The sequence below is a fragment of the Columba livia genome, chromosome 1, assembly GCF_036013475.1.
Source record: "Columba livia isolate bColLiv1 breed racing homer chromosome 1, bColLiv1.pat.W.v2, whole genome shotgun sequence".
NCBI classification, from domain to species: domain Eukaryota; kingdom Metazoa; phylum Chordata; class Aves; order Columbiformes; family Columbidae; genus Columba; species Columba livia.
In genome coordinates this window covers 151,501,607-151,529,461 of record NC_088602.1, presented here as the reverse complement: position 1 = coordinate 151,529,461, position 27,855 = coordinate 151,501,607, and the positions used below count along the sequence as shown (strand labels likewise).

The window sequence follows — 27,855 nt, the reverse complement described above, 5'->3', positions numbered from 1 at the left end:
GTTGTGTTCTGTTTCTCACTTTGCTAGATTTCCATTTTGGACAGGCCTGTATTTGTTCCCAGTTGAACATATGGTGGACCCAATTCAAACCTAAAGGATGGAGCTGCATCACATGAGCCAGGAAGGCATGCTGCAATGTGTGTTATGAAGGAGGGAACAGCTAGATTTATGCCTGTCACAAACACTACTATATCTGACAAAGAAATAGGCCAAAGAGCCACTCATGGAAAATGTTTCACTCATTTCTTTTCTCATTGGAATTGTAGGAAGAAATAAATTCAAGGAAAAATTAATCCAATCTATTCTAAAAAGTTTAATTTTAGTGATTTCCATCATTCAAAAATGTAGGAGAATAAGCTTCAAAATTGTCTACACAGAGACACACGCATGTTCTCATTTTGCTAGGTGGCCTACTTGCCCAAAGACAAAGATCAGGAAAGTGTGATTTCATTTTCTTTGAGTTACATGTATGTAAGATGTTAAAGCCTTAAGACTAAGTATTTGGAAGATTTCAATGGATAAAATTTTCAAATGAAGCTTGTTTTGCAATTGGAGATTGGTGAAGGAGTCTGGCTAACTGGAAGGTGATTTCCAGAAGTAACTCCCTTTGCTCTCCTGTTTGCTGCTGCTTCTCATCTGCCTGTGACACATTTGTACAGCTCCCTCTGTAGGGTATGGTCTTTCTTACTGTTCTTTGTCATGTTCTGTGCCCAGCACAAGAGGGACCCAGTCTCAGCTGGCTTTTCAGCCCTCTTTCTATGCTGTACACAAGATCCCTCTTAATGCCAGTGAGACAGATGCAGGCACAGACTGACACATTCAGAGTTTACTATCTGCACTCGTACTTTTGCAGGAGATTGCTGGAAACAAAAGTATTAAGAATTCATTTATAGTTTGGCACATACCTTTAGAGAGAAAAGATCACACTTTGAGGCAGTGTATGTGTCAAATTGAGATCTATATCATATATAAAGATATATTCTACATCAATAGTTATTTAGCAGAAAGTTATTTGTGATATACCGTGAATAGAGACCCCATTTTGTTTAATTAGTTTTTGAAAACCAGGCATGCGCATTTCTCCGTATTTCTCAGTTGTGCTTTCTGCACCTGCCCCAAATGGGATGTGAGGGGATCTACCTTCAGGGCAAGGGATGAGGGCTTGGCTTTGGTCAGTGCTCCACACTCTGAAAAGTTTGCAGTAAGCACAGATAGAAAAAAAAGACAGAGAGAAGGTGACATGGAAAATGAAAGGGAGGGATAACGAAGTGGGGAAAAGGAAGGGGGAAAAGGAAGGGGGAAAAGGAAGGGGGAAAAGGAAGGGGGAAAAGGAAGGGGGAAAAGGAAAATAACTTTCTCTCTGTTTCACTGCTGGGAACAGTTAAGGAGTGTAAACATTTGCTGATGGCACGTCTTTTATCATGGCAAGTCCCACAGCTTCAGACATTTTCACAGCTCAAGGGTACTGACTAACGCCAAGAAGGCTGGATTGCTCTTGCAAGCCAGGAAAGTGAGATAATGAGCACGTAACAGAATTGGCACACACGAGGCTGTTTAAACTTCACCCGCAAAGGTCCATATTAAACCCTGAAAGAAACTCCTGCAGGCACAAGACGGTTAAACAAGAGCACTTGCCACATCCCAGTTTTTCATCTTTCAGGGTAGCACAAAAAAAAAATATTTGAAATACAAACCAGGGGGTGAGAAAACCTCAAGGTCTGGGTTTCACAGGAAAAGTTTCAACCTTTTATTTTCAAAAACAGCTGTAAGAGCTGCAGAACAACTAAAAATTAAAAATATTTCTTTGAGAAAATAAAAAAAAAAATCCCTTTCTTCCTCTTCTACAGGCATTTCCTGTTCCCTGGAATCAGGACTATGTCAATCAGACTGACACTATGTTATGATCTGACAATGCATTCAAATTATTGATCCAAACAGTTTAATTTTTCAAAGGTACAGAAGCCATCTCAAGGGAGACTACAGTGCAAAGTCTCCAAGAAACGTATGGAAATGAAAGCAGAAAAAAAATCAACCAAACTTTATTAGTTATGGGCTGCACTGGCAGCTTACGAACAGCTTGAGGCTGGTCCACACTGTAGCCATCATCATGTATATTTCTCTTATATGGCTTACTCTTTTCCCCACTTAAATCAAGAAAAATCTTTTTTCCTCATGTTACAGCAGCAGGAGACAAATCACAGAACAGTGTCTCAGAGCCTAAAGTTTCCAATGAGTTTTACTTCATCTCGAAACAACAAGCCTTGTCCTCAGATTAGCAAGTGGCACAAGGAAACACAACCAAACATTTAGTACCCAGCCTTATCCCTCCGGACCACTGTTTCTGCTCTTGGTTTTCACATTTCTCAGCTCCATAAGGCATAAATTATTCATGGCAAAACTGCCTCTCACAATGTTTATGCAGTGCTTAGCACAATGGAACTCTTTTTCAGCTGGGGCCTCTGGGCACTCATGCAATACAAATAATCACGATGATAGCAACAATAATAAGAGCCAGCTCTGCTGTTCCCACCAGGCATCTACTGCCAGTGTCTGTGCCACAGAGCTCAGATCACTGTATTTCACTGCAGGCTCCCAGTCACTGCCACAGGCCATTCTTCAATAAACCTGCCTCGTCCTCTAAAGCAAGATAAAAACCTCAGAGTTCTGGCTTTCAGGTTTTTGTTTAACTATCACAGCTGTTTCCTAATATAAGAAAATCCCTCATTTTTATATTTAATTAGTTTGAGCAGATCCTATTATTCTGCCTCCTGTAATACTAATTATTACGCTAGCTGCATGCCTGCACGACTAATGAGTTACATTGAAGATGGGGAATTCTGAAACCTACAGAGGGAGATGTAGCACAAGTGTGATGCCAAAACAGGAGACACCAGCATATTTCAAACAAAAGAAAATCACAGTCCTAACAAGTCATTTATTCTCCCCCTGTGTTTTCCTCCAGTTATTCTTTAGAAGCAGACATCTTTAGAAGCAGAGGCAATGTTGAAGGAGGGCACCGCAGAAAAAGCAGATTGTCCAACATGCACAAGGGAGTGGCCCACAGGTGATAATTTTCCTCAGTGCAGCACCCAGTTTGTCTGAGCAGTGAATATCTGCTGATCAGATGAGCGATTCATTCAGACATCACTGTCAGCTCCTTGCAACAGTCAGCAGCCAAGACACCCCTTCAAAGCACAGTCAGTCTGTCCTAGCAGTAGTGCACTGTGAATAAGATGTCCTCTCTGAAGGCAGAAATCAAGACTGTCACTGTAGTGCTCAAAAACCACAGGTTTTCTGCTCCTGGCACCAAAGTAAGGCTGGGGATATACCTGCTCATTAACAGAAGTTAGCTCTACTTTTTGACAATAACCTCTCTAAGAGGACACAAGGTAAATCAGTGTCCAACACTGTCTTAAATCCACTGAGATTAATAATGTCAAAACCAAAGACCCTAGTTAAAGACTGTAGTTCATACACTCACCTTGAAGTAAATCATCACATTCTGATAATTATAATTGCAGACTAGGATAAAAGGGAGCAGCAGATACTACCCCGAGCATGGAGCCAAGAGTCATCAGCTCCTAGCTGAGTGCCTGGACCTGCTACTGATGCTGTGCAAACCTGGAAACTCACTTAGCCTTTCCAACTTTCAAATATTACTTTTCTTTCAATTGTACTTCTTCAACTCCAAGGAGTGACAGAAGGATGAGCTAATTGCTACCTGTAAAGATTGCTAAATAAAATAAACGAGGTAGTGCAGATTATTTATATTGCACTAAACTCTTAAGTAAAGTTTTTCAAACAGTATAAAATTATTAAAAACACCTGGAGCACAGTCTTTCCTCTGCTGCAGTAGCAAGTACTCTGTGCCAAACACAGGGAACTGCACTGACATCTTGCTAGACTTTCAAATGCTACACCTGATCTGCATTACAGTAAAGGGATTAGAGCCATTAACAACTTGAGTAGGTCTTGCCTTAATGTAAGCAACCTTTCCAAACACTGCGTGTTGGAGGATGTGATCTTTGGATGCCACTTCAATTACAAAAGACAACAATGGTGTAAGCAGTGTTGTTTGCCAGCTCTAGTTGGAGCTGTTTTCTTATGTGGCAAAGACTCTGCCAAGCCAGCATAAAGCAAGTCATAGATCAGATGCACAGTAAATTGATAAAAAGTTGGGAAGGGAGATTTATTAAAAGGACCTCAATACAGCTGGGTGAAAACTTTATCAGATAAAAAAGGAGCATAATTCAAAAAATGAAGAGTATATTGCAGAAAGAGCAGGTGAACAGCTTATTCTATTTAATTTTATCTTAATCAGGAGAATAAATATCTAAAAGTACAAGAGATACTGGGAAAAAGAGAGGAAGAATAAGAGTTACTGAAAAAGTGGGAAAACAAAGCCTATCAAGCAACCCAGCTCAATAAAAATAAATTCTTCCTCTCTTGGTGGTTAAAGCAAAGTGTTTCCTGAATCCTGACAATACTCCATTCTTTTACTTTCTGGCTGTCTGGAACCCTAACAACCATCAATCAAGTCTGGGGGGTTGTGAAGTAGGCCAGATGGAGTATGTTGGAAGCGTTTTCTGCTCTCCAGTGCAAGCTGGCCATTAGAGCAGCCACTCGACAGAAGTGCCTGAGTCTTCACATCTGTCAAGATAGTTTAGGGAGACCTTGAACATCCCAGGCCTTGCAGACACTGATTAGAATATGCAGTTGTATGTGCTAGAGGAGAAGTGGCTGTTTCTGCTGGGATTTTGTGATAAAAATTTTCCTTTCATCCTTTCTAGCCTTTGTGACAGGCTTTATCATGACCTCATTTGTGTACTAAATACACAAACCATGGTGACAACCTCTCTGTCCAAATGTACAATATTCAAGAACGAACGACAGTTTTCATCCTGTGTTAACTACACTTTAGCACAGCAGCCCAGGATCAACATATTGTCTTCCAATCTGAGAACACCTCAGCAAAACTATGGAGAAAAGAACTTGTCAGAATTTCAGATAAAATTCAAATTCCTGACTCATCCTCTGCTCTCCTCCTTAAATCCAATATACAGCGGAGCTTCTCTGCAAGCAGTGAGCTCCAAAATGTCCAAGTGTCATGGACTACAATCCCTACTTAAAAGTCAGCTGTTCAGAAGAAAAAGTACTGAGACAGAGGAATTGCTGATAAGGAAAAAAATACTTTTCTTTTTTTTTTTTTTTTTAAAGTTTCCAAAATAATGAGAGTGCTTAAAAAAATTTTAAGGCTTTTCCAAAAGTGCTGACTAATGATAAACCAAATCTGTAAGAACAACTAAATCACCAGTTTATGAGGCAGGCATTGATTCCCAAGGTTAATGAGTATCTCCTAGTTTAATTTAGCATAAGTTTTGCCACAGCTCACAGAAGTTCCTGGAAAACCAAAATATACTTTTATCAGCAAATATGTAAAATGGTAACCCTTGGGATTTTTCTGCAGGTATAATTTTCCTTTCTGTTAAGCATAAACTCCTATGAAACAGCAGTCATCTTTGAAATAGTTAGGTGAGAGGAGAGAGACACAAGATTCATCCTACCAGCAAAGTTACTGCGTGTTCATGAGCTGGAAAGGAAGAGGAGCAATGGGAGAGCAGCAGTTACAGATAATATCAGTTTATTTGACTTCTTCTCAAATAGCAGAGGAAGTGAGAAGGAACTTCAGACATCAAGCCACACTTAAGAAATGTGTCAGGTGAAATCTGATACACAACACTTCATTGGGCAAGCCTAGATGAAATAATCTGCTTTACCCACACACCTTCTTGGGTTCTTAACTAACTGCATTAATTAACTTTTTTAAAAAATTTAAGAGTTAGGGAGAATTGCAAAGGTTTCAGATGAATATATTTGCTCCACATGCAAGTAGTGATTAATATAAAAAAAATATTTGAGTTATTTTGTGAGTGTAATGAACAGAAAAGGAAGTATTATAATTATATTTTCTTTTTCAACAAAAATCTGTAGAGGACATGTTTGGAATACTGTGTACAGTCCAGTCTCTTCATCTCAAAACTGATTTTGCAATAATAGAAGGAATTTAGATAAGTCTAATAGAGAATATTCTTATCAAGGATAAATTATTATACAACGAAACACTTAAGTCAGAGGATTTAGCTTTGAAAAATGGCAAGTGACAAGAAGAAACAGAAGATATCTAAACCTACAATTGATTAGAGAAGCTAAAGAGGGCCTTTTACTCACACAATTTTCAATATGAAGTCAAAAGGAAAAGTGATGTAATGGAGAGGTTACAAACACAACCTAATAGAAGGAAATTTTCAGGACACATGAAAGCAGCTTAGTCAGGAAGATCATGAAAACAACCGTTTTTCTGAATATACTGGTATTTTTCAGTGCAATATTCTCAGTCAGTTCACATCTGCTGTTGGTACTCCCGACCTGTCGCTGTCGGGGATGTATTCAGTGATGAAGCTCTTGAAGCGCACACCAGGCAGAGAGGTAACCATTTAGTGGTAGAACAGATTCCTGTAATCAATAAGCTCCTCACTTGCTATTCTGCTGCCAGAGCTCCCAAATGCCAGGGAGCCACTGCCCTGCTACTCCAGGCAATCACAGTAGGAACGTACAGCACTTGATAAGCGTTCACAGGTCTGGCTGCATATCAATGCAGACCTTATGAAACACATAGAAAAAAAAATGCTGCTTCCAAATAATGCATCATATGCTTTTTCTCTTGAAGCTTTGAGGCATTGATGTGAAGCTATTTGTGAAAAAGGAGGCTAACACATAACTGCAGTCCATTGCAAGTGCTCAGATAATAATCTAGATCTTACTTCTCATCTCCAAAGAATTAAATTGGGTCCTATTCTAACTACAGATTGAATACAGTTTATTTTTTACTTTATCTAGACATAGACTTACCTTCAACCTGTAACTTCCTTCAACTCAGGAAGAAAATAAATACTCTCCTTCCATCCAACATGTAAGCATTCAGATTTTTTAACTCAGAAATAAAGTTCAGTAGAGCACAACATTTCACACAGTACTAATCTGCTTGACCTGATTTCTTACTCTAGTTCCTCTGACTGCTGCCAATACACTTTCCAGTGTATCTCCCATGTAGTTGTACCCACAGATCTGCAATATGGATTTCTTTTCCTTAGCTAGGGCCCAGGCAGGCTGCAAGTGTGTGACTTGAACGCATGCTGCTCCTCCTAATGCCAACAGCAGATGAACGAGCAGGTGGCATTCAGGAAGACACTGTGAGATTTCTAACACAAATCAGGAGAGCAGAATTTCTGCTCACAGTTATTACGATCACAAACCTACATTTGTACCTGTTTCTCCTTTTGTATTCCTTCAAATCAAACGAAGTCAAGATTTCTATTTAAGTTAAACCACGTTTGCTGCAGTCAGTCCCAATCTGACTTTCAGTTTCAGCTATAACTCACTCCTATCTACAATCTGTTAAAGTTAACTTGAATCCAACAATTTCACAAGCTCTGCCTTTCAAACTATAACTTGAAAATGACCCTGTACCACCCAAGAGCATTGTTCTCACAAAACTATGCTGCATCAATGCTCCGCTTTGTCTTCCTCTCCCCTCTTCTGACAGCCATTGACAGAATATACTGACTCAGCAGGATCAGAACAAGGCAGAGCGCTACTGGTGGCAACACAATAGAAATCTTCATTCAATAAAGTCCCAAATGCCAGTGGAAACTTACTCAAAAAACCTACCAAAAAAAAAAAAAACACAAAACCCCAAAACCAACCAACAAACAAAAAAAAACCCAAACACCAAAAATTCCCCACACAAACACAAAAACCCAAACACACACACCAAAGTTCTTCCCCTCAAAATAAGAAACAATAAAATCACACAGTTCAAGGGCCTTCCTGCATTCTCACTCAGTCACTTCCATCCCCAGATGAAGATGTTTATTGTTGCCAACTCAGCCAAGCCAGCTGGTCTCTGAAAATCTAGTTGTGTCCTTTCTGCTTCACAGCTTGTCATTATCTATGCAGGTTCTAGACTCAGCACTTATCTGATAACTCTGTGGATGGTGTATGAGGAAGACCAGTTACAGCTGTATCAACTGCAAAGCAGATGGGTGTATGCACACACGCACAAAGAGTCTGCAGGCTCATCAGGCATGTCTCTGGTTGCACAAGCAGAGCTGGCCACCTGCAGGTACTCCTCAGATCAATGGTGCCCCACCATGTACAATGTGAAAATTGCTCATCCCAGTTGCACCTGTCACTCCAAATCACATTTATTTTTATAACTATCCAAGTTTTCAGAGCCTGGATTGTGTTAGACCTAGGTGGTTTTAAGCAAACAAGTGCCAGGGTAGCATAGCTTGTATAATCCACTTAAAACACATTACTGCTGTATCTCAAACAAGATCTCACAGTTTTAGCTCCCACTGTAAATCATCCTACACACATAACACCTGTTATTCCAACAAAAGAATACATTAAAAGGCTTTAACAATTAGAAAGAAATTAACTTTGTCTAATGGACACCTGGAAACACAAATGCATGGCACATGCCTTTCTGTGTCCTAGGAATTACGCTGTCACTCGCATTTAAATAAGATATGTACATTCTGTACTCTCCTTCCTGCTCTCTTCGAATAAAGAATATACAACCCCAAGAATGCAGAGCATCCACATATTTCAGCATGCAGTGAGCAGAACATTGCTTCAATACTACCCATCCAGAAGGAAAGCAGTCCTTTATTTCACTAGCCATTATTTGATACCAAACAAAACCTATATAAAAGGTATCTTTATCAAGAGATATTTTTCATGCTGTTATTGGTCTGTTCCCATCACCAGATGAGTTATGGAAAGCATCTGTGCTCTGGAAGTCTAGTCGCACCAGCAAACTGGTAGCAGTACAGGTGGTCTAAGGTTAAAATGGGAGTTCTAATCTTCAGTCTACCTCTTATGCGTGAGACTGACCTGACTATACAACCTGGGAATATTGTCAGCCTGACGGCTGAGAAATAGGAGCAGTGCGGAACTGAGGAAAGGCCATGAAAGTACAATCTCCTGTATTACTGAGCTCCCACTGAAGCATGCAGGACATCACAAATCGAGTGATTTAAATGAACTGGTGTGCAGCTTTCAGCAAATGAAATTTACCTTGAGGTTTGGTTTTGGTAAGCTTCCCACAGGGCTTTGAGATTGTGACAGTCTTCTGGCAGTCAGCATTATGAAGGGCTCTCTTTAGGTTCCCGGTTCGAGTCTTCAGGGCAGTATTCAAGTCACATTCTCCCCAGGCCTGGAACTGGTATTTGCACTCCGCTGCAAGGAGTAAATTAATGGCATTTTTTAAAACAGAATGACTGAGTATGAAAACAAAGATATTATGAGTCTAATAGGATAACATAGACGGTCAGTGCTTGTAGACAAAAGGATCATGCAGCTGAAGAAAGGAATCCTAAGAAAAATTTAAAGATGATTTGCAATGACAACTGAAGTCTACACCCCTGCCTCGAATATTTTAAAATTTAATCCTCTTGCCTTTGCATGGATATTGCATTATTGTCACATAAAGAACAAAATATTCAACTATGAAGATACACAATAAAGAGGAAGAGGAAGAGGAAGGGGAAGGGGAAGGGGAAGGGGAAGGGGAAGGGGAAGGGGAAGGGGAAGGGGAAGGGGAAGAGGAAGAAAGAGGAAACAACAGCAGTGGGAGATGTCATTCACATTTTATATGACTGTTCCTCCATTTGTGTGATGTCAAAGGTTACCAAATAAGGTTTGAATGGTTTCAAGAACATATGTGCAAGTATGAACTTGTCAAGTCTGAAACTAGAGCACTGGTTGCCTTGGTAAAGTCACAATGATGTTCAAAGCCTGTGGTTGTTTACTAGAAAAAAAGCCAAATTTGCAAGAGTAATCAGATCTGAGTCCTGGACAGACATCTTGTCCAGGACAGAGCTGACATATCTTTCTGAACAGTTATTATGTATGCGAACCTTCTGAATGGAATAATATAGGTGAAATACTATAGCTCTTCATTCACTTGTTTCACTGCACACACCTGTAGCCACCCATGCTCCATGCTGCAAATAACACATTACAAGGTCATATAAAGCCTGTGGTAAGCATCACAGAGATTCACAGGTGTGAGTGAACACACGACACTTAACATTGCTGCCTTAAATAGGGTTGTTCACCACAGGAGAGCAGATTTCAGCAAGCTGGTGGAAGACTGAATTTACAATAAGAAGGCTATATGGACTTTCTGCAAAGGAATGGCTTCTCTCTGAAGAAGCTGCCTTCTGATGCCTTATGTGTTCTAGCTCCGATGAACTTGAAATATATGTACCCCTTACCTCCAAATTGCTTTTTCCAGTTGCAGGGAATCTTACACTTCTGAGTCTTGGTGGTTTGTTTGCACTCAGCTCCAGTTCGAGTGCCCTCACGTGTCCCCAGGCCACAGTCACCATTGGTGGGCACACAGACACTCCACTGCCATTCCCCACAGTCAGACTTCTTCGCCTTTTTCTCTGGATGAAGACAAGGAACCAAACCCAAGCAAGAGAAGTGGTCAGTACCCAGTGCCTATGGAGAAGTTCCCCAAATTTCACTAAACAGTCACAGTACCTGAAAGGGTGAATAAGACAGACATTTGTAAAACAATAGCTTCAAAAGCAAAAGGTCTTGAATCCACAGTTCTGAAGAGACAAGTCAGCCTCTTTGACTCCAAAGCAGGTGGATTATTTAAATTCAGTCCCACCACCATGTCTGCTAGTCCACTTAGATATTCTCAAGTGGATTCTCATCTTCAGGGTGGAGACCCATCTAGAAACACTAAGGGATCACTGCCCAACACACACAGGAAGGTGTACCCAGCAAGGACACTCCTCTGTCTCTAGCAGCTGATGGCATGCAAGTATTTTCAGTTCCAACCAAAGCAATACACACTATACAGATTAGAAATGGATATGTTGATGTTGTGTATCAGGGTATTTGAGCACCTCCAGAGAACAGCTGTGGGATACAAACTCTGCAATTAATATACCATGTCGCATTTCATGTCAGGATATGACCAAAAGTTCGAAGGTGAAGAAAAATCTATATGGAGAAGCGTACTTGAAAAGCTGTTAATACAGGTGGGTTTGTTGCTCAGGGACAAAAGTAAGAATCATGGCTTCATTTGAATCCTTAAACACAAGTCTTATGAGAAAAGACAGCACTGTTATCAGACCCAAAGTTTTACAAAAATAATTAGTTAGGCTACCAATACATCACAAGTAACTTTGAATAACCTTATATAGAAATATTTCCTTTCAGCTCTTGTATATTTAAGTCAACATTTTCTAATACTTCCATACAGTCACAATGGTTAGAAACACTTTTTTTTTAATGAGAACACTAATCCTGATAGACTCACAGGTCTTATTAACTGGCGTGTAAGTAGCCTGTAAATAATAAGACCTCAAGCAAAACACAAAAATATATTTTCCTTAAAAAAAAAAAAGTCAAAACTGAGTTTGGTAGATATGAATTTTCCACCCCAGGCCTGTCTCTCCTATAATGAGCTCTGAGTTTACCACTGACAGAAAGCAATTACTGCTGGTTGTCCAGCTGTCTATAGGCAGCAATGAGTTAGTTCAATTCTTTGTTGGAGTATTTCCACATCACACAGTGTTGGCATAGCATTGTCATATACAACACTGAATGAGTGACATGATAACTGCTCTTTAATCATGCCTGTTTGGTTCTCTCTAAGTCAAGCATGAACCTACCCCTAGAGCAAATTTCAAGCTGCCTTGCAATGCGCACTCTGTGATAAGCTAAGGACTCCATTCTCCAGGGCTGTCAAGCTGCCAGCTTTCATGGAAACTACTTTCTGTTTTCATATTTAACACAGAACAACATGTCACAGCCACAAATCCCTATGCTGTATGTCAAAAGGTTAACGAATGACCTGAATCTTATAACAAAACCAGAAGCATTTGACATTCTCCCACACATGCAATCTCTCTTGAGGATTAACTCCTCTGAATTATGCTGGACCTTACCTGGTTTCTCTTTTTTGCCGGCCTCAGCGGTACTCACAGCTGCCAGAATGAAAACAAGTGCCAGGAGGGCAGCTGTGAACATTCGACGTTGCTGTTGTTGCTGTTGCATTCTGGGGATTAATAAAAGAGAGGAAAAAAGGTTGGTTAGACTGCAAAACGTGGGACCCCATCTAAAGCGTTGCTATAGCATTTTTGGGAAGCTTGCTAATTATTGCTCACTTTCTAGAAACCTGCCAGAGAATCGAGGCTCCTGATGGGCCTGGAACTTCTCTCTTCTTTCCTGACCCCTATCTGGAATTTATTGTGTAAAACTAAACATAACATATACTTTGTGCTTCAGCTTACCCATTTGTGTAAGTAGGTAATGCTACACTGGCAATCTTGCGAGGGTTCATGTTCTTATTAGGCTTACTTGACATCTGGAAAGATCTTCTTTCATAAAAACTTTTATACGTAATATGCGATGTTTTATTTCAATTGGCATTGGCGTGTTGCTACCTACCTTTTCCTTCCTTCTCCACTTAGTGTCTCTTCCTAGTATAAATTAAGCTAATTGCCAAATGGGAACAGAGATAGCACTTGCACACACAGCTACAGGCTATCCATAGAATGCTAATGAGTCCAAATTCTGGATTTGGGAAGCAAATATTCAAATATAAAAGTATAGTTAAAACATTTGATTGGTGGTGAAGCAGCGGGTATTAGCCAATCAGCTGGCTGACTTCAATGGCTTAGACACACATTTCTCTTTTACTTTCCTATAATTTGCATTCTCATTTTGGCACTGTCAGAAAGCCGGGCCATAACAAACATGTACATGGTAGACTAGAAATTGCTTATATAGAAGGTTTCTCCAGGTTGTTTGGGGATTTTGTTTGGTTAGTTGGGTTTTTTTGTTGCCCATGACATTCATGCTACACCAGCCCTCTGAAGAAGTGTCAACAGCCGGCCACTAAGATGGCCTTAAAACCTCAACTAGACTGATGTTGCAGAGAGATAGAGGCAACCTGATACCATTTTGCTGAGCACAGCAACCTTAGGGGAGAAATAATGAGCAAAGAACAAAATGTATTAGAAATTTAATTTGGCACTCCTCAGTATTCCCTGCTGTCAGTCTCTTACTCAAAAGCAACGTAATTGTAATTGACATGGAAAACAGGAAGGAATCCCAAACACAGAGACTTTTAAGCATCCGGCTTTAATATAATGCTAGAAGACATATGATAAAACTTAATAATTTTGTTGAAATAAAGTTCATGTGAGGACTGCAAGAGACATGGCATTCAAATGTCTGAAAGAGCTGTCACTAGTACCAGTTTGGCTTGGAAGTACTATTTCCCACCATGAAGAAAGTACTACCAGTGTTTCCAGTGAACCCAAATGGAGCCTGGAATTAAAACATTCATAAGTCCTACAGGAGCTTGGGATTGTTTTTTCCTTTCTCCTACTACATATTTCCACTTAGAGCCTCTCGTGTTTTACAGAAAATGAAATAAATAAAGAAAAATAAAATAAGCAATAACAAAAAATAAATATGCAACTTGCCTTTTAATTCAGCTTACTTCAAACTGTTTCTTTAGAATCAACCACAGTTGCAATATTGTTCAGACACCAAACTTCCCCCCTCAGCCCCTTTCCCTTGGAGAAACTTCACCACCAGTAGCACTGCACCTCACCTCACATCCCATTTTCAGTACAATTTATCTTCTCACTTCTGCTGTTTCAAACGAATCACCAGAATCCCTTGTTGAAGGAGGGAGTTAAGTGATTGTGTGGAAAAACATATGGGAAGAGAGACACAAATGCTTCTATAATGTTAAGACACCATCTCAGCATGCTGCCTGGGGGTGGCAGAACCTGAAGCAAGGCAGCACCAGTGAGTTTGCTGCACAGGATGTAGCCACATGCAAGAGATGCCCACAGTGGGCTTGGGGCTCCCTCCTACACCGTGCTGCCCATCTCAGAGACCTGGGATGTGGTCTCACATACCCCACGGGCTGCTGGCAGTCACTGGGAGCTGTGGATAACTGCCCATAACGAAGCTGCCTTATATTAAGTTGACAGAGGCTCAAATTAAAATCTGATTGACATTCTTTTCATGAAAATAGTCAGGGAATATAGTTGGGTTTTGGAATCTGAACTGTTCCAGAAGCCCTATAAACAAAAGCCCACAGAGCCTTAATATAGTATGTTTTTCTAAGACTCCAAGTCTCCCTACAGCCAAAACACTTGCCAAGTTGTCTAAGGCAAACACTAAACCTGCAGATATATAGATATATATATATATCTATATATCCCTCTGGCACAGAGAGCCAGGCTGCTTCCTGCAGTGCCTTCACTATTAATTACCAACAGATGAAAAGCCACATTGTACAGATGGAGGCCTTGCCTGACACACCAATACGTCAAACTTGATGTAAACAGTATGACCACAAAAAATTGAATGTTTTTTTTGCACGTGGTAGATCAACAAGGGCAGGTACTCCCATAAAATTACAAATGGCCTACAAAAAGTACCCATTAAACACTAGATATTGTTTCAGAAGGTCAGAAAATCCCACCTGTCAGTAATCATTTGAGTTCAGTCTTCAGTTTTACTTGCAAATATTTCATCTGGCCATTAAAAAGATTGTTGAAGAGAAAAACTTTCCAGACTGGACTTGTTTTTGAAAACTATTCCACTGAAAATAACTTTGTCTTTTTTGGTTTATTTTTTCAATAGTCAAAGGTGACAATTTCTCATTTTCATTACATTCTTTGATAACATTTCCAGTTCAACCTTGGAATTAAAAAACTGCCAAAACCACTAATAGCAATGAAAAATACAGTGTTTCACAATATACAAAACAGACTCCTCCTCAACATTTTGATGTTTGTAATGAGCCTTCTAACTACACCAATGGTAACAAGTAAATCATGTGCCATGAAGGGAAAGTATTTCTAAAATCCTGTATGACAGCCCCTAAGCAGAGTAAGACAACAGCATTTAAACAAATGGCAGTAGCATTTACAACCAACAGCAAGAGTTGAAAATAAAAGTGAAGGAATGAAAAGAGACATTGGGGGTGAGGGGAGCTCCAGGAAACTTCAGAAGACAGAAAAGTTTATAATGGTTTAGATGGTAAGCTTAAACAAGATCAGAAAAAGAGAGTGAGTAATCAAGTGCACCAAAACAGGAATGAGAGAAGAGAGAAGTAGTTAATGATGGTTAAACACTACAATGGAGTGTGTTAGGAAAACATGAAGTGTGTAACAAGAGGAGAAATGAAGCTCAGCTGAGATGCACCATAGCAAATGGCTTATCCCAACAAGGAATTACTTCAGTTTTACAATGGATTTCACAGCCAAGCTCTGCTTGGGAGTAAAAAGTGAAAGGAAAATTGAAAAATGAGATACAAAAAAATTAATGAGTTCATCAACCATCCATCTATGGGTTCAATTGCACGTTGAGCGCCAGAGAGAGATTCAGGCAGAAGTCACATTACAGCTGCAATTTAAAAGACCTTCTGAGTGGAGCTTAAACCTCCCACTCCAAATCCCTCACTGACACCAACCTGATTTTACAATCACACTCATCTCTCTTGAACCTGATTCATTAAATCATTCATTTGCTGTGAGCAGGACAGTCCACATGAGTAAGCATACCAACTCCTTTAGAAAATACCTGTCCCCATGGACTGCAGCACACAAATCCCAGCTCTATCAGAGACCCAAACCAACATTTACACAGAGTAGCACACTGGCATGCAGACACTTCCATTTGGGTCCAGAAATGCTGAAAATGCTTTCACACAGCTCCAGGCTTTGTCTAACAACCCAAGAGAAAGTTTACTCATTCCAACTCAAGACCCTGCAAATGGAGCTTGCTTCCTTCATACCCAAGTTGGCAGCCCAGGCGTTTCCATGATGTGCTCCTTAGATCTTTGGATCTCGGTTACTGCAAGTCAAGCTCGATGGAGCAACTCTGTCTGCACTTATGCAATTAATACATATTCAGGTTCTTAATTTCTCACATCTGAACGAGGCTTTCCTGAACACAAGCATTCAAACAAACCAGACAATTTCAGATCAAGCTCTATCAGTGAGCAAGGGTTTATTTTTCCTAGCCTCACTGAAGCTAGCATATGCAGCACTTCTTAGGATCACATATGCCTTTTTCAGGTGTCTTTTTTGCTATTAATAACTATTACTCACAAGCCCTTCCCTTCATCTGTTTCTTCCAAAACACCTGGCAAGATCCCAGATTTTAGAAGCAAGTATTTTATTATTAGTCCCTATGAGTGTATCTCCCACTCTGAACTATCAGGTTCTCTCACATGGTTTAACCCATCCATATCCTCCAGCTCTTTCAGTATAATACGCCAAAAATCAACTGTATTGATAATGCTGTTACCCTGCATGTGTTGCAATACTGTATGTATTGTCATCACTAATGACAGACCACACACTTTCTAGTGAGTTTGCAAAGCCCCAGAACTGAGGCTTGTGAAGTCTTGCTCTGTGTGAGCTTTCCTTGGCCTGTCTGAGCTTTGACACATTTGGTTTAGCTGCAACAGCAGATTTTCTAATTGACCAGCTAGCTATGGCTAATTTGATTTATTTTTCTTTGCCATCATTTGAAGCCACCAGGTCTTATTATGCTTTTAGAATAAAGTATAATACTGTGGAGAAATACAGGACTGGTATCTTGGAAAAGGACTTGAGATGTGGAGACATGGAATGCAGTTTGAGAGAAGTACAGGTATGGCAGATATGAGATGGGCACAGGCTTGACATTGGAGACTCCCAGCTATAAAAAAGCTCACTCAAGGTCCAATAAAGAAATGTAGAGCTGGACAAAACTGGATATGTGAGTAAGAGAACATATAAATATTTTCCAATACACCTAAAAGGCATCATATATATTAAGTATGGGTACAATGTGGAGCTGCAGACCTATGAAGAAAGAGAAAGGCATAAAAGCACATTAGCAAACATAAAAACTAACACCAAGTTGACCCTAAAGTGAGTAATGGTCACCATAACCATCCACACCACCATCATAATGAAAGCACCAACCTTAGCGCCAAGAGGAGCTGGGGAAGGGTCAGCATAACATTCGGAAAAGAAGTTGAATCTAAGTGTACATATAACGATTTTAACTGTAGTGGTAGTATTGTCGTTACTATGATTGTAACATCAGCATAGACATGTTCTTTTTCTGTAATAATTACACCTACACTAATAATTATTCTTGGATTACTATTAAGATTTCATTTATACTAACAATATTTTTTAATTTATATTAAAATATTTGAAAGGTATGGTTCCTTTTTGCCCATTTTGGACATAACTATGACTCCCAGCTTTGCCTTTTAGTGCACTATCATTTTCATCCCATGATCATGAATAAATAAAATGCATCCCAAAAGCACACTTAAATTCCCAAAAACCATTATTTCTCTTTGCAAACACAGTTCGAGTCCTCTTTCAGCTCCTTAGCCATGTTAGAACTACCTTTCGCATTAATCCTTCTTTTTTTCCTGCTTGAATGAATAATTTCTCATCAAGTCCCACAACAAACACTTTAATAAATTACAGTTTGATTAGTCCCAGATTACTCATATCTACAAAATCAGTTTTTAAATGAGCTAGTTTGGGAGATCAGTCTCCTTTCAGTAAACACATGCTGTGTTTAATGGAACTTTACTTCCACTTCTTAAATTATTCTTTTATTCAAAATTTGTTCTTTTTTGTGATTCATCAAGGGCAGACGAACAGCTCTACAGTTACCCAGATCTGTTTCTTTCCCCCTTCTTAAATATAAATATTATATTTATTATGCTCCAGTGGTACAACAGCAGGAAGTATTTGACGCATGTTTCAACATATCAAGTGATGCTTTTGAAGTGCTGCAAAATGGAAACACACAGTTTTCTCTGTAAAAGAGAAGTTAAGAGCATTTGGCTTTTAGGAGACTGACCTCCAAACCAGTTGCAGGAACTTCTGCTTCCCCAGGTCTCTTTCTCATTCACCATCTGGCGCATGTCCTTATGTCCTACCTGAGCTCCCATATTGAAAACCAAGGCAAATGCTCATGCTCTTTTGGATCCATAACTTAGTGACCTGTAATCTTCCAACTGTAAAATGTTCCGTCTTCCCTGGCAGACATAAACATTTCCTTTCTTGTCTTTATTTGTAGGACTAAGAATAATAATTGATGTAGGTTTGCTTTTTATTTCTTTGCAAGTGGGTTGATCTCCAGTTAGATTTGGTATTCCTCTCTACAGGCTTCTTTTCCTCTCTTTTTTCTTGAGAAAGTAATTTGGTTTTACTTTGATACAAAGACATTTGAAGAAATCCTTCATTAAAAATCTTGCATTGGTCCAACACACATCACCAATTTACTTAATACCTTAAAAATCAACTTTTAAAATTGAGAAACTGAATTAGATTTATGTTCATGATTCTATGTAATATAAACTGAATCAGCCTGTTAAAACTTGATACAAGTAGTTATTTTTAAGGATGAGCTTTAAGGATAAGCTGTAAGGTCATACTGAATTAAATTCTAAAATAGCATCAACTTTTTTATAGTCCTATGGTAGGTAGTGAAGATATGACATCCACAAATAATTAGCCTCTATTATTATTAGCAGCATTTACCTTCTAATCTAAATTTGGAAAGATAAGCCCTTGTATAATGAGAGATCTCCATATTATGTTTTCCTCATGCATAACACCACAAGGACTTCTAATTAAATTCACATCCAACTTTGGGTTGACACAAAACCAGTAGAAATTTTTCCACATTCCTCCAAAGTAGTTTTGACTTATATTAACCCTGTCTTATGCATACTAGTAGCTCTGATTTATTTACAGTGTATCATTTATTTCCATTACAGCTCTATGACTCTTACTGTAGTTTCTGTCTTTACTGGACCTTTTCTGGATCTTGAAGTCCTGTCTAGCAGTCATGATTACCATTACAGAGTGTGTGGGGGCTATCTCAGTAATATCCATTTCCAGGTACTACACCTCTTTCCAGCTTCTCCAATGCATTGCCCAGGACAGCTGCACCTGATATTTGATCTCACCCAAACGTCTTCCAGGTATCACCTTTTCATTAAGTGTTTTCCACTCTGACAACTGCAGTTTTCAACAGCAGTAATTTATTTCTTTGTCTTGGCTACCCTGTTACTGTCATGTTGTTTCTTTATCTAATGCTAAATCTTTATCCATCTTATTTTTCCTTCCTGAGTACTAAAAGTAGACTCAGACATCACGTGTTTCTCTGTATGCTTCCTTATACGTGAAGATCCCCAGACTTTCCTCAGAGCACAAAGCCTTGAGCCAGCTTGCTGATATTAATCATTTAGTTGCACCTTCATAGACCAAAGCAATGCTATGTTCATTTCAAACAGAACTACTACTATAGCCATAGTAGTCTTAGCCTAAAAGTAAGCTGAGGATTAAGGAAAGAAGGAACTTTTAATCATAACAACTGATTGCTCAACTAAATGATACTATCTCTGATTGAAAAAACATGCCTTAATCTCATTTCTAACAACGGTTATGTTTCAGAATGATTTTATTAAAGAAAACCTACTAGAATAATGATGAAACATCAAGTTTTCTTCTTTGGTCTAATAAGCAAGGGAATGGTATTTTACTCTTGGAGGTAGAGTGTGGGTGAATTGCTCAGTGTACAAAAAACCCACCCATATTAATCCAGATACCAGCAGCTACTGCAATCCTGCCCTAAACAAAATCTGTGCGCTCACTTCCCTTACTCCTTCGACTTTCCTGTGAGGAATCAGTATTCTCTTGTGATATAATCATGAAATTTTAGGAACCAAACCATGGACACCAATGTTCTGAGTCTGTGTGCTAACAAGTTCAACATCGTGTAGGAAACCCCAAACCCTACTGAAAAAAGCTCCTTTTGTTTCAGTCATAGGAGGATGGCTGTGTAGCATGGTCAGCACCTCAGCATCAGCCTCCAGGTCCCTGTTCCAACATGCATGACACTGCAGCTGGCAGATAGCTCTGTCTGGCAAAATGACAGAGAACCAGGGAGTTTCAACTAACAGGTGCTTCTCAACTTTTCTCTATCCTCTCCTTTGCTTCTGTGTTGGGGGGAGAGAGGGGCCACCCCACACAAGCAGCTCCAGTGATGCTCTCCCTTCATGCAGGAGATGGGAAACTGGCAAGCAGCAGCTGATAGGGAAGAGACAATTGCTTCCCAGGTGAGTTGGTACTGCAAGGAGCTGGGTAACCAGCAATTTATTCAGCACTATAGTGGCAAGTTAGAAAAAAAATAAAACAAAATTGAGTATAACTATCTGTTTCTTGCTACAGAACAGCCAGGTACAAGTGAGAAAACTCTAGAAGGCTGAAATTATATTTAGCAAACTTTTTTTTCTTTAAACAGCATTTATGCTCAGCTACGGCACAGGGCACCCATAATAACAAGCCAGAATCAAACATGTAGCTAAAAAGGAAAAAATCACAGCATGACCCTTCTGATCAGCCCAAATCAAATACTTCGCTTAAAAAATTGCAGTGTGCAGCTCAGGGACTACATTTTGGAATATGCAATCAACTTCATATTCTCTTTTCAACATGGACATCATTAAGAGCCAGAAAAATGAGCAGAGGCCAGCAAGTAATGTCAACGCCATAAACATAAGCAGGGAACCACGAGTTGCATGACTGAAGAAAATTATTAAAATATAAACAACAAAAAACCAAAAGTAATGACCAATTAGCATGCCCCATCTAGCTTTGTTCAAGTAAATAAGCTAAAGTAATTAGTTAAGTTGTGGATAACGGTTGCCCTAGCCTTTGATATTTGCATAGTTGATTGCATGTTTGTCTCTCACATCAGGCTAAGGAAAACACACACTGGATATTTTATATTTCTCACTCCCTAGGCGTAAATTAATAGCCTGGGTACATGAATTCTGCCTTTAGTGCTAAGCATAATTTAGACTAACTCAAGAAAACAGCCCATCCAAACAAATACAGACAGAACAGTTCTTTCATTTTTCAAAAATGTTTAGCAAAATTAAAATATTTTGCTGAAATAAAAATATTATGCCAAAATTAAAATGTTTCATGGGAGAACACCACTTTCAACAAGATGGCACATCTTTGAGAGCATTTTTATGAATTAAAATATATTTATTGTTGTTCTTACAACTTCACTAAGATCAAACTGTGTTCTCTCCCACTAAAAATATAGTTTTATGCAAGCTATACAAAGAATCCTACTGCTCAGAGGACAGCTCTCTGGATACTTCTACAACATAACATCAGACCTGGAAATCTGAACCTCCATTTGGACTTCTCATTAGCCAGCTCCATTTCTCAGGGAGCATGAAGAGCTGTGCAATTCCTTCATTGCAAGTTTTAATTAACATTTCTCCAACCCAGAACATTATAGACATTTATCTGATCACAGAAGAAGGAATCAATTATAAAATGTGTCATTTTGGGGGGGTGAAAGTTTAGTATTCATGCAGTAGCATTGTGAACAAAAATATAATGGTAACAAACAGTTTCTTCCTCAGAAGAGAAGTGTAGTGAGTGGAAACACAGCTGAACAAACACAACAGGCAGTACAAATGGTTAAAATGCCAGGGAACCAAAAATCTGACAGAGGTGACCAAAATCCTCCAAAGGGGAGTAAAAATTTTATTATTCTCTCTTCCCAAATGAGATTTTACAAAAGTGATTTTATTTTCAGAAAACCTAGGGAACACACCTAATATTTTTTAAATGTTATAACTGCGAAAAACACATATTCAGTATCATAAGCTGATGTCAAGTAACTAACCATGTCAACAAAAGGGTGAAAAAACATGCTGTCCCTTTCAGAGAGGCATTACATTTACTAAATACAAAAAAAGACAGTTGATATTTCCTCTCTTAGTCCCCGGTCAGTGTATAGAGATAATTTTCTTAACCCTGGCCTTCAAAATTTCTCTTAGAAACTACATCATTGACATGAACATCACTATTGCAATCAGTTTTCTCTCCTCCTTCCCTGAGCTCTTATTTTGCTCCCAACCACAATGTACACACTTTCTTCCTCTCTTTTGCTCATGGTGGTTCTGAGCAATAACTAATGCTGACTTCTGCACCTGCCTCTTCTATTAACCTTCCCTCCCACTGCTCTAGCTGAGAGGCTGAAAAAAATAAAACAAAAAACCCCAAACCAAGGCTGATACTTTAGTTTGTTCTGCTGTATTTCTTAACTAAAACAAACAAACAAACAAACAAACAAACAAAAAGACAACAACAACAACAAAAATTTTAAGCCACTTCTGTTACTGTGATTTTTTTTCCCCTCCCTGCTCTTCCCACTATGATCACAGTTGCTGTGTCAGTATCTACGAAGTCACACTGAGGTTCTTTACACTTTCATGTCTCCAAGACTAAAGATCAGATTAAAGAGTGCAGGATTTAACTAGCCAACAATCAACCAGTAATATTGCTGGAGACACCTGTATTCTCTTCAACTACTTTCCTTTATGACAACGAGGCCAAGCTGCTGATTCAACTCTCCTAGGCATCTCTTGCATCAATGTGTCTCTCATGGAGAATCCACACGTCATGGTCATGAGTTTCCCCAGCCACAACTACTAATAAATCCGCTCTGTCTATTCTCTTTTGACTTCATCTTCACCACTCCCCCAAAGTGCAAAAGATACAATCACCTGAGAACGATGGGGAAGGGGAGGGAAAACAAGCTCTTATCACAGTTACACTTTCTGCCTCCTTTTCCACCCCAAACTGGATAGTGTCATTGCTCTACTAAAGTCCTTCTGGTTGCCTGAGATTATCAAAACACAAAGTATTTTTTCATGGTTTTGCAATGACTCTAAGTGTCAGGATCTCTACTGCTCAGATACCATGATGCTACTGGGCCAGAAAAGGTCAAATAAACACTGTAATACAGAGTCTTCTGGTATAAGCACAACTGATGTCTGTTCAGCTAGCTAATGTGTTTTCATCTACGAGGGATTGTTTCGGGTACCTTCTGCTAATGTTAAAGTAAGAAGTGCCATATTCCCATTTACTTGCTAAACGGAGGGTAGAAGAGTATCTCATAGTCACTGTCTGGCCAAGAGAAAGTTTTCTTCACAACAGAATGAATTTATGAAGTCTCATTTTCTTGACTGCAGCAGTTGTAATAATGTCCCATGGATATCAAGTCAGGAGAAAAACAGGAGCAATCAATGATTATAATTGTTTTTGTAATTAGTTCCACAGCCAAATGTTATTATTACTACAATTATGAGGAAAAAATTGTATGCAGATATACACCGATGTCACCACAGCCCCAGTGGTCACACCATTATTGTGAATGCATCATGATTTGAGAGCTGTTTAAGCTGTGACATGATTTTCATAATGAACAGCTGTACTCTACAAGCCAGGCAGATGCCTCCACTGTATTCTTATTCTCTTTTTCTTCCTCTGCCTCAATGGGGACATTTTCAGCTCAATGGCAACAGGCAAATCACAACATCTGTTATTGTACTCATCCATCTATGAAACAGGGATAATAGCACTTGCATCCTTAAAAAAAACAAAAAACAAAAAACAAAAAACAAAATGAAACAAAAAAACCCAACACTGTGAAACCCATAATAAAAATGATTATGTGAAAGGAGGATAATTTCATTATCCAGCATCAGCTGAAGCTTGCTTTGCTTTCCTGGATCTCCTGCCTCTGTTGTTCCAAGCCTTGAGCAGGGTGGTCAGACTCCTCCAAACAGAGGAGAGCAGCGGCAACACTGCAGCTTCCAATGGCTCAGAACATTGTTGAGGGAAAGTTGCAAGACACAGTAGAAGCCCTTTCTCTTTTATAAGTACCTTTCCTTGAAAGCAATAAAGTTTTGTCAAATACTTCAGTTTTGATTTGACTGAGCTGACTGTCAGGTTGAAGATTTTTTTTTAACCTCTAATCAGACTCCAGAAAATACTCTATACTGCTAAAGAAAATGGCCCATTTTATTTCCTTTATTCATTATGACTCCCTGCCTCCTTTGCTGTCTATTTATTCAGACGGCACTCCAAAATATGCAATGAAGTCAGAAACCTGTTTAAGCTGAAAGCACATGGTCTCTCAGCTATGCCCTCTATTAAACTTTTTGAAGGATTACATTTATTATTTTTTTTCAGATAGATTATCTTCTTGATTCAAGTGACAAATCTCATGGCACTGGGACATTTATGCAAAAGTGAATAAGGAAAAAATTAATTCAACCAAAACAAACGTGATGTGCAAATGAAATTTATGTTTTGGCTGTGTTATAGCACAGGACTAGCATGTGGTTTTAAATCATTCTCCTCCAAAAGCAGTTAGTGAGCAGAGGGCAGCAGTTGTGCAACATGTTATCTCCTCTTTGTTACTCAGAAAGCAAATAGCATCTCTGAGGCACATACATCCTCCAGTATGACACCAGTCAGCAAAGACAGAGTACAGACCTCACCTTCTGCAACTGATACTCATAGAATCATTTATGTTGGAAAAGACCTTCAAGATAAAGTCAGACTGATAACCTAACACTGACAAGTCCGCCACTATACCACGTCCCTAAACACCACATCTACATGCCTTTTAAATACCACCAAGGATAGTGACTCAACCACTTCCATGGGCAGCATGTTCCAGTGCTTGACAACCCCTTTTCACTGAAGAAGCTTTTCCCTAATATCCAATCTAAACCTCCCCTGGCACAACTTGAGGTCCTTTCCTCTCATCCTATTGCTTATTACTTGGGAAAAGAGACTGACACCTCCCTTGCTACAACCTCCTTTCAGGTACTTCACATCCCTTCCTACTTGGCTGGGGCTTTAAGAACTGCCTCTGTTATTCCAAGTGCAATTTAAGAACCACCTTGAATTCACAAGGACATTCACTGTGGCATTTAAGGATAGCAAAAAATGAGCAGAGATGCAGCGCCACTGCCTTTTCAAGTATGGGAGCCTGGCCAATGTTTACTAGCAGCAATATTGTCATGGTAATGGGCAACAGCTTTTGATGGCTGAGGTGAAGCACTGTCAGGCACTGATGCTGAACAACTGCATTTTGTGATAGCATCTCAAAGTCGTGCCTCCATCCATGTGAGATTGTCATAGAAACACGAGGCCAGGGGAAGAAAGGAAAGTGTAATCACCTTCACTTGGCTGAACAGAAACTGTGGTTTAGGGACATAAGTCTACTTGTGTGTCATTATCCAAAAAGCGTGTGACAGAGAGAGAAGGTTTTTCAGAAAATTTTAGTCTTGCACCTTCAGCAGAAAAACATCGTAGACAGAAAACCCCACTTTCAAATTTGGCCAGGAAGACCAAGCTGCTCTGCTGCAGTTACCTTATCTGCAATAAGTTTCATATTTCTATCAAAAGTAAAAAAAAGTCAAATGATATTGTAGCTATACCATTCAATGCAGATGACAGAGGATGAAGTTGTACACTGTGCAGTATATAAGAGGCAAGACTTCGGAGCAGCCTTTTTGGTTTTCAGACTGTTGAGCTCTTCTGCTACATTCCATAAAATCTTTCAAGTTTGTAACTCAATACAGAGCTGTATATTTGCACCAAAATTTTGGTAGCTACAGAATAAGCCTGCATGCTGCTGTAGGAGTACTATTCAAAGGACACTGTGCTGCAGGTACCTTTCAGCCATGAAACAGGTCAAAATACATTCAGTCTTTTAAATATCTGTTTTCATCTACCCAAGGAGGACCAGAATGTGTATTCATGATTGATAAACCTTCTCTGCCATCATCCTCATAAGCTGGAAGGTATTTGAAAAAATTAAGAAACTCCATTCAAATTAAAAATTCTTGTTACCTAAAATCCCAGCTGTAATTTGATGGTCACCATTTCACCTTGTTCTTTTAATTTTATTTCGAAGCCTCATTTTCTCTAATCCCAGTTGATGTCTCCCCTCCTCTTCATTCCTTTATCCTTATACACACATTTTTACAGAGAATCTCTTTATAACTTATTCTGCACCTATGGCTGCTTCAGGTCACAAAGTTCTCTTAAAACCACCAAAACAACTTTTTTTAAACAAAAAGTAAACAAACCATTAGAAGGTGACAGTTCCTAAGGGAAGACATGCGCTTCCAAAAGCAGATGTATATCCTATTCCATCTATGTTTCTGTAATAAGGAATAGCTTCTAGCATAGGGAGAACATTAAGGAGGAGTACAAGGGAAAATAAATAATAAAAGAGGAGTTATTTATATTATTAAATACTTAACAGCCTCATTGGATGGAAAGATCATCCACACCAATAATCAGAGAATTGAAAATTCACTGAGTAATAGTAATGTAAAATTTCAAATGCAAAATGGGAACTCTTCTTAAAATGTGGGCAAACACAAACACATAATTCACACTGTTCCCATAATCTTCATTTTGCAACTGCCAGAGATTGCTGTATTCACTGTGCAAGTGCGAGACAAAAATTGTTGGGGAAGCAACTGGAGATTTTGGCAGCTGAGGGAGAACAGGATACTCAAAAAGAAGTATTAAGCTTGTTGAAATTTAAAACTATCATATTTGGTGTACAGAGTTAGTCTGCTGAGAAATAAAAAAAAAAAAAAAAAAATCCAAGGACTATTTTTTCAGTTTACTCAAAATTCAAATAAATAAAAATATAACAGGTCACACTCAGCTTTCCTCAGAGATTTATTTCTAAGCCACAATTGCTAAAGAGCTTTTTTGTCTTATTTCTTTTTTAAAAATAAAGTCCAGATTCTGCACAGACCAGTGTGACAAGAGTTATACTTAAGACCTATTGTATCATCACAGTATCACAGAATAAGCCAGTAGACGCCAGAAAGAGAAGACTGCATTTAGGAATAATAAATTGAAATTTTTAACCTCCAAAGGGAGGCTACAGCCCTGGAGGAGGTTGAACTACTGCTGGAAGGCAGGTTTTATTCAAATTGAGTTCTTATTAACATACAAATAGGGTAATTTTTAAAAGCTGTGTCTATGCCACATAACCAAATCTAATAATAACTAGAAATAAAAAGAAAAAAAAAGCAGGTTGACAGCAGCTCAGATTTGTCGTTGATCTACTGGGTGATTGTTTCCAGACAATATCTTTTCCCACTTCTCTCCAGACCAGACTGTTTTTCAGCTTTGGATCTTGTATCACAGTGCCCAGGATCTTGCTGAAGCTCTTTGAGAACCATCCCTTTGGGACTCTGAACAATCAGTCACACAAACTTTGTGCTCATTCACCAGCAGAAATTAAAAGAGAAGATCGCTTATGGTTTTGCTTGTTTTGTTTAATTTTCTGTCTTCAGATCCCATCTGTGATTGATAGCTGAGGTTTTGATTACTGTTTCCTACTCCTCAAGAGAGCCCTCGCTACAGCTCAGAGATTTCTCAGGCAGGCATCTCAATTGCCCCTATAGAGAATCTGTCTCATACTACAGATATTTCTAATGGCCTCAAAGGATTTTCCTGTAAGGTGGGATTATTATGCCCTGGTGAGTATTTAAGTATTTTATACCACGATTAGCTTCTACAGGAGATGTGGAGAAACTACTACTATAAAAAGCTTTACAGCATTCAGATATGCGAGTTTTTAGCTGAAAAGAAAAACTTCTCTCGTCCAAAAGAGAGGTGATGTGACTCAGGACCTCCTCATCAAATATCCTGTCAAAAAGATTATGACATAGAGTAGCCTTACTGCTCTCTGCTCCCTTGCACACGCAGCGGTTACTCCATAAACTTTTTAAATGAACCTGTAGTTCTGTATAGCTACATCTCGTAACTGAATTTCTCAGCGAATACAATATTT

The 27,855-nt window shown here is 39.1% G+C and overlaps 1 protein-coding gene across 1 annotated transcript in view; it reads right to left on the bottom strand.

Moving 5' to 3' along the window:
• Positions 1-27,855, bottom strand: part of PTN (pleiotrophin) — a 76,580-nt gene that overhangs the window by 11,147 nt on the left and 37,578 nt on the right. Inside the window, exons 2-4 of the mRNA XM_065038817.1 lie at positions 12,036-12,145; positions 10,344-10,517; positions 9,142-9,303 (exon numbers count right to left, since the gene is read on the bottom strand). Coding sequence (XP_064894889.1) covers positions 9,142-9,303; positions 10,344-10,517; positions 12,036-12,144 — 445 coding nt within the window. The 5' untranslated portion in view covers position 12,145. The remainder of the gene's footprint in view (positions 1-9,141; positions 9,304-10,343; positions 10,518-12,035; positions 12,146-27,855) is intronic.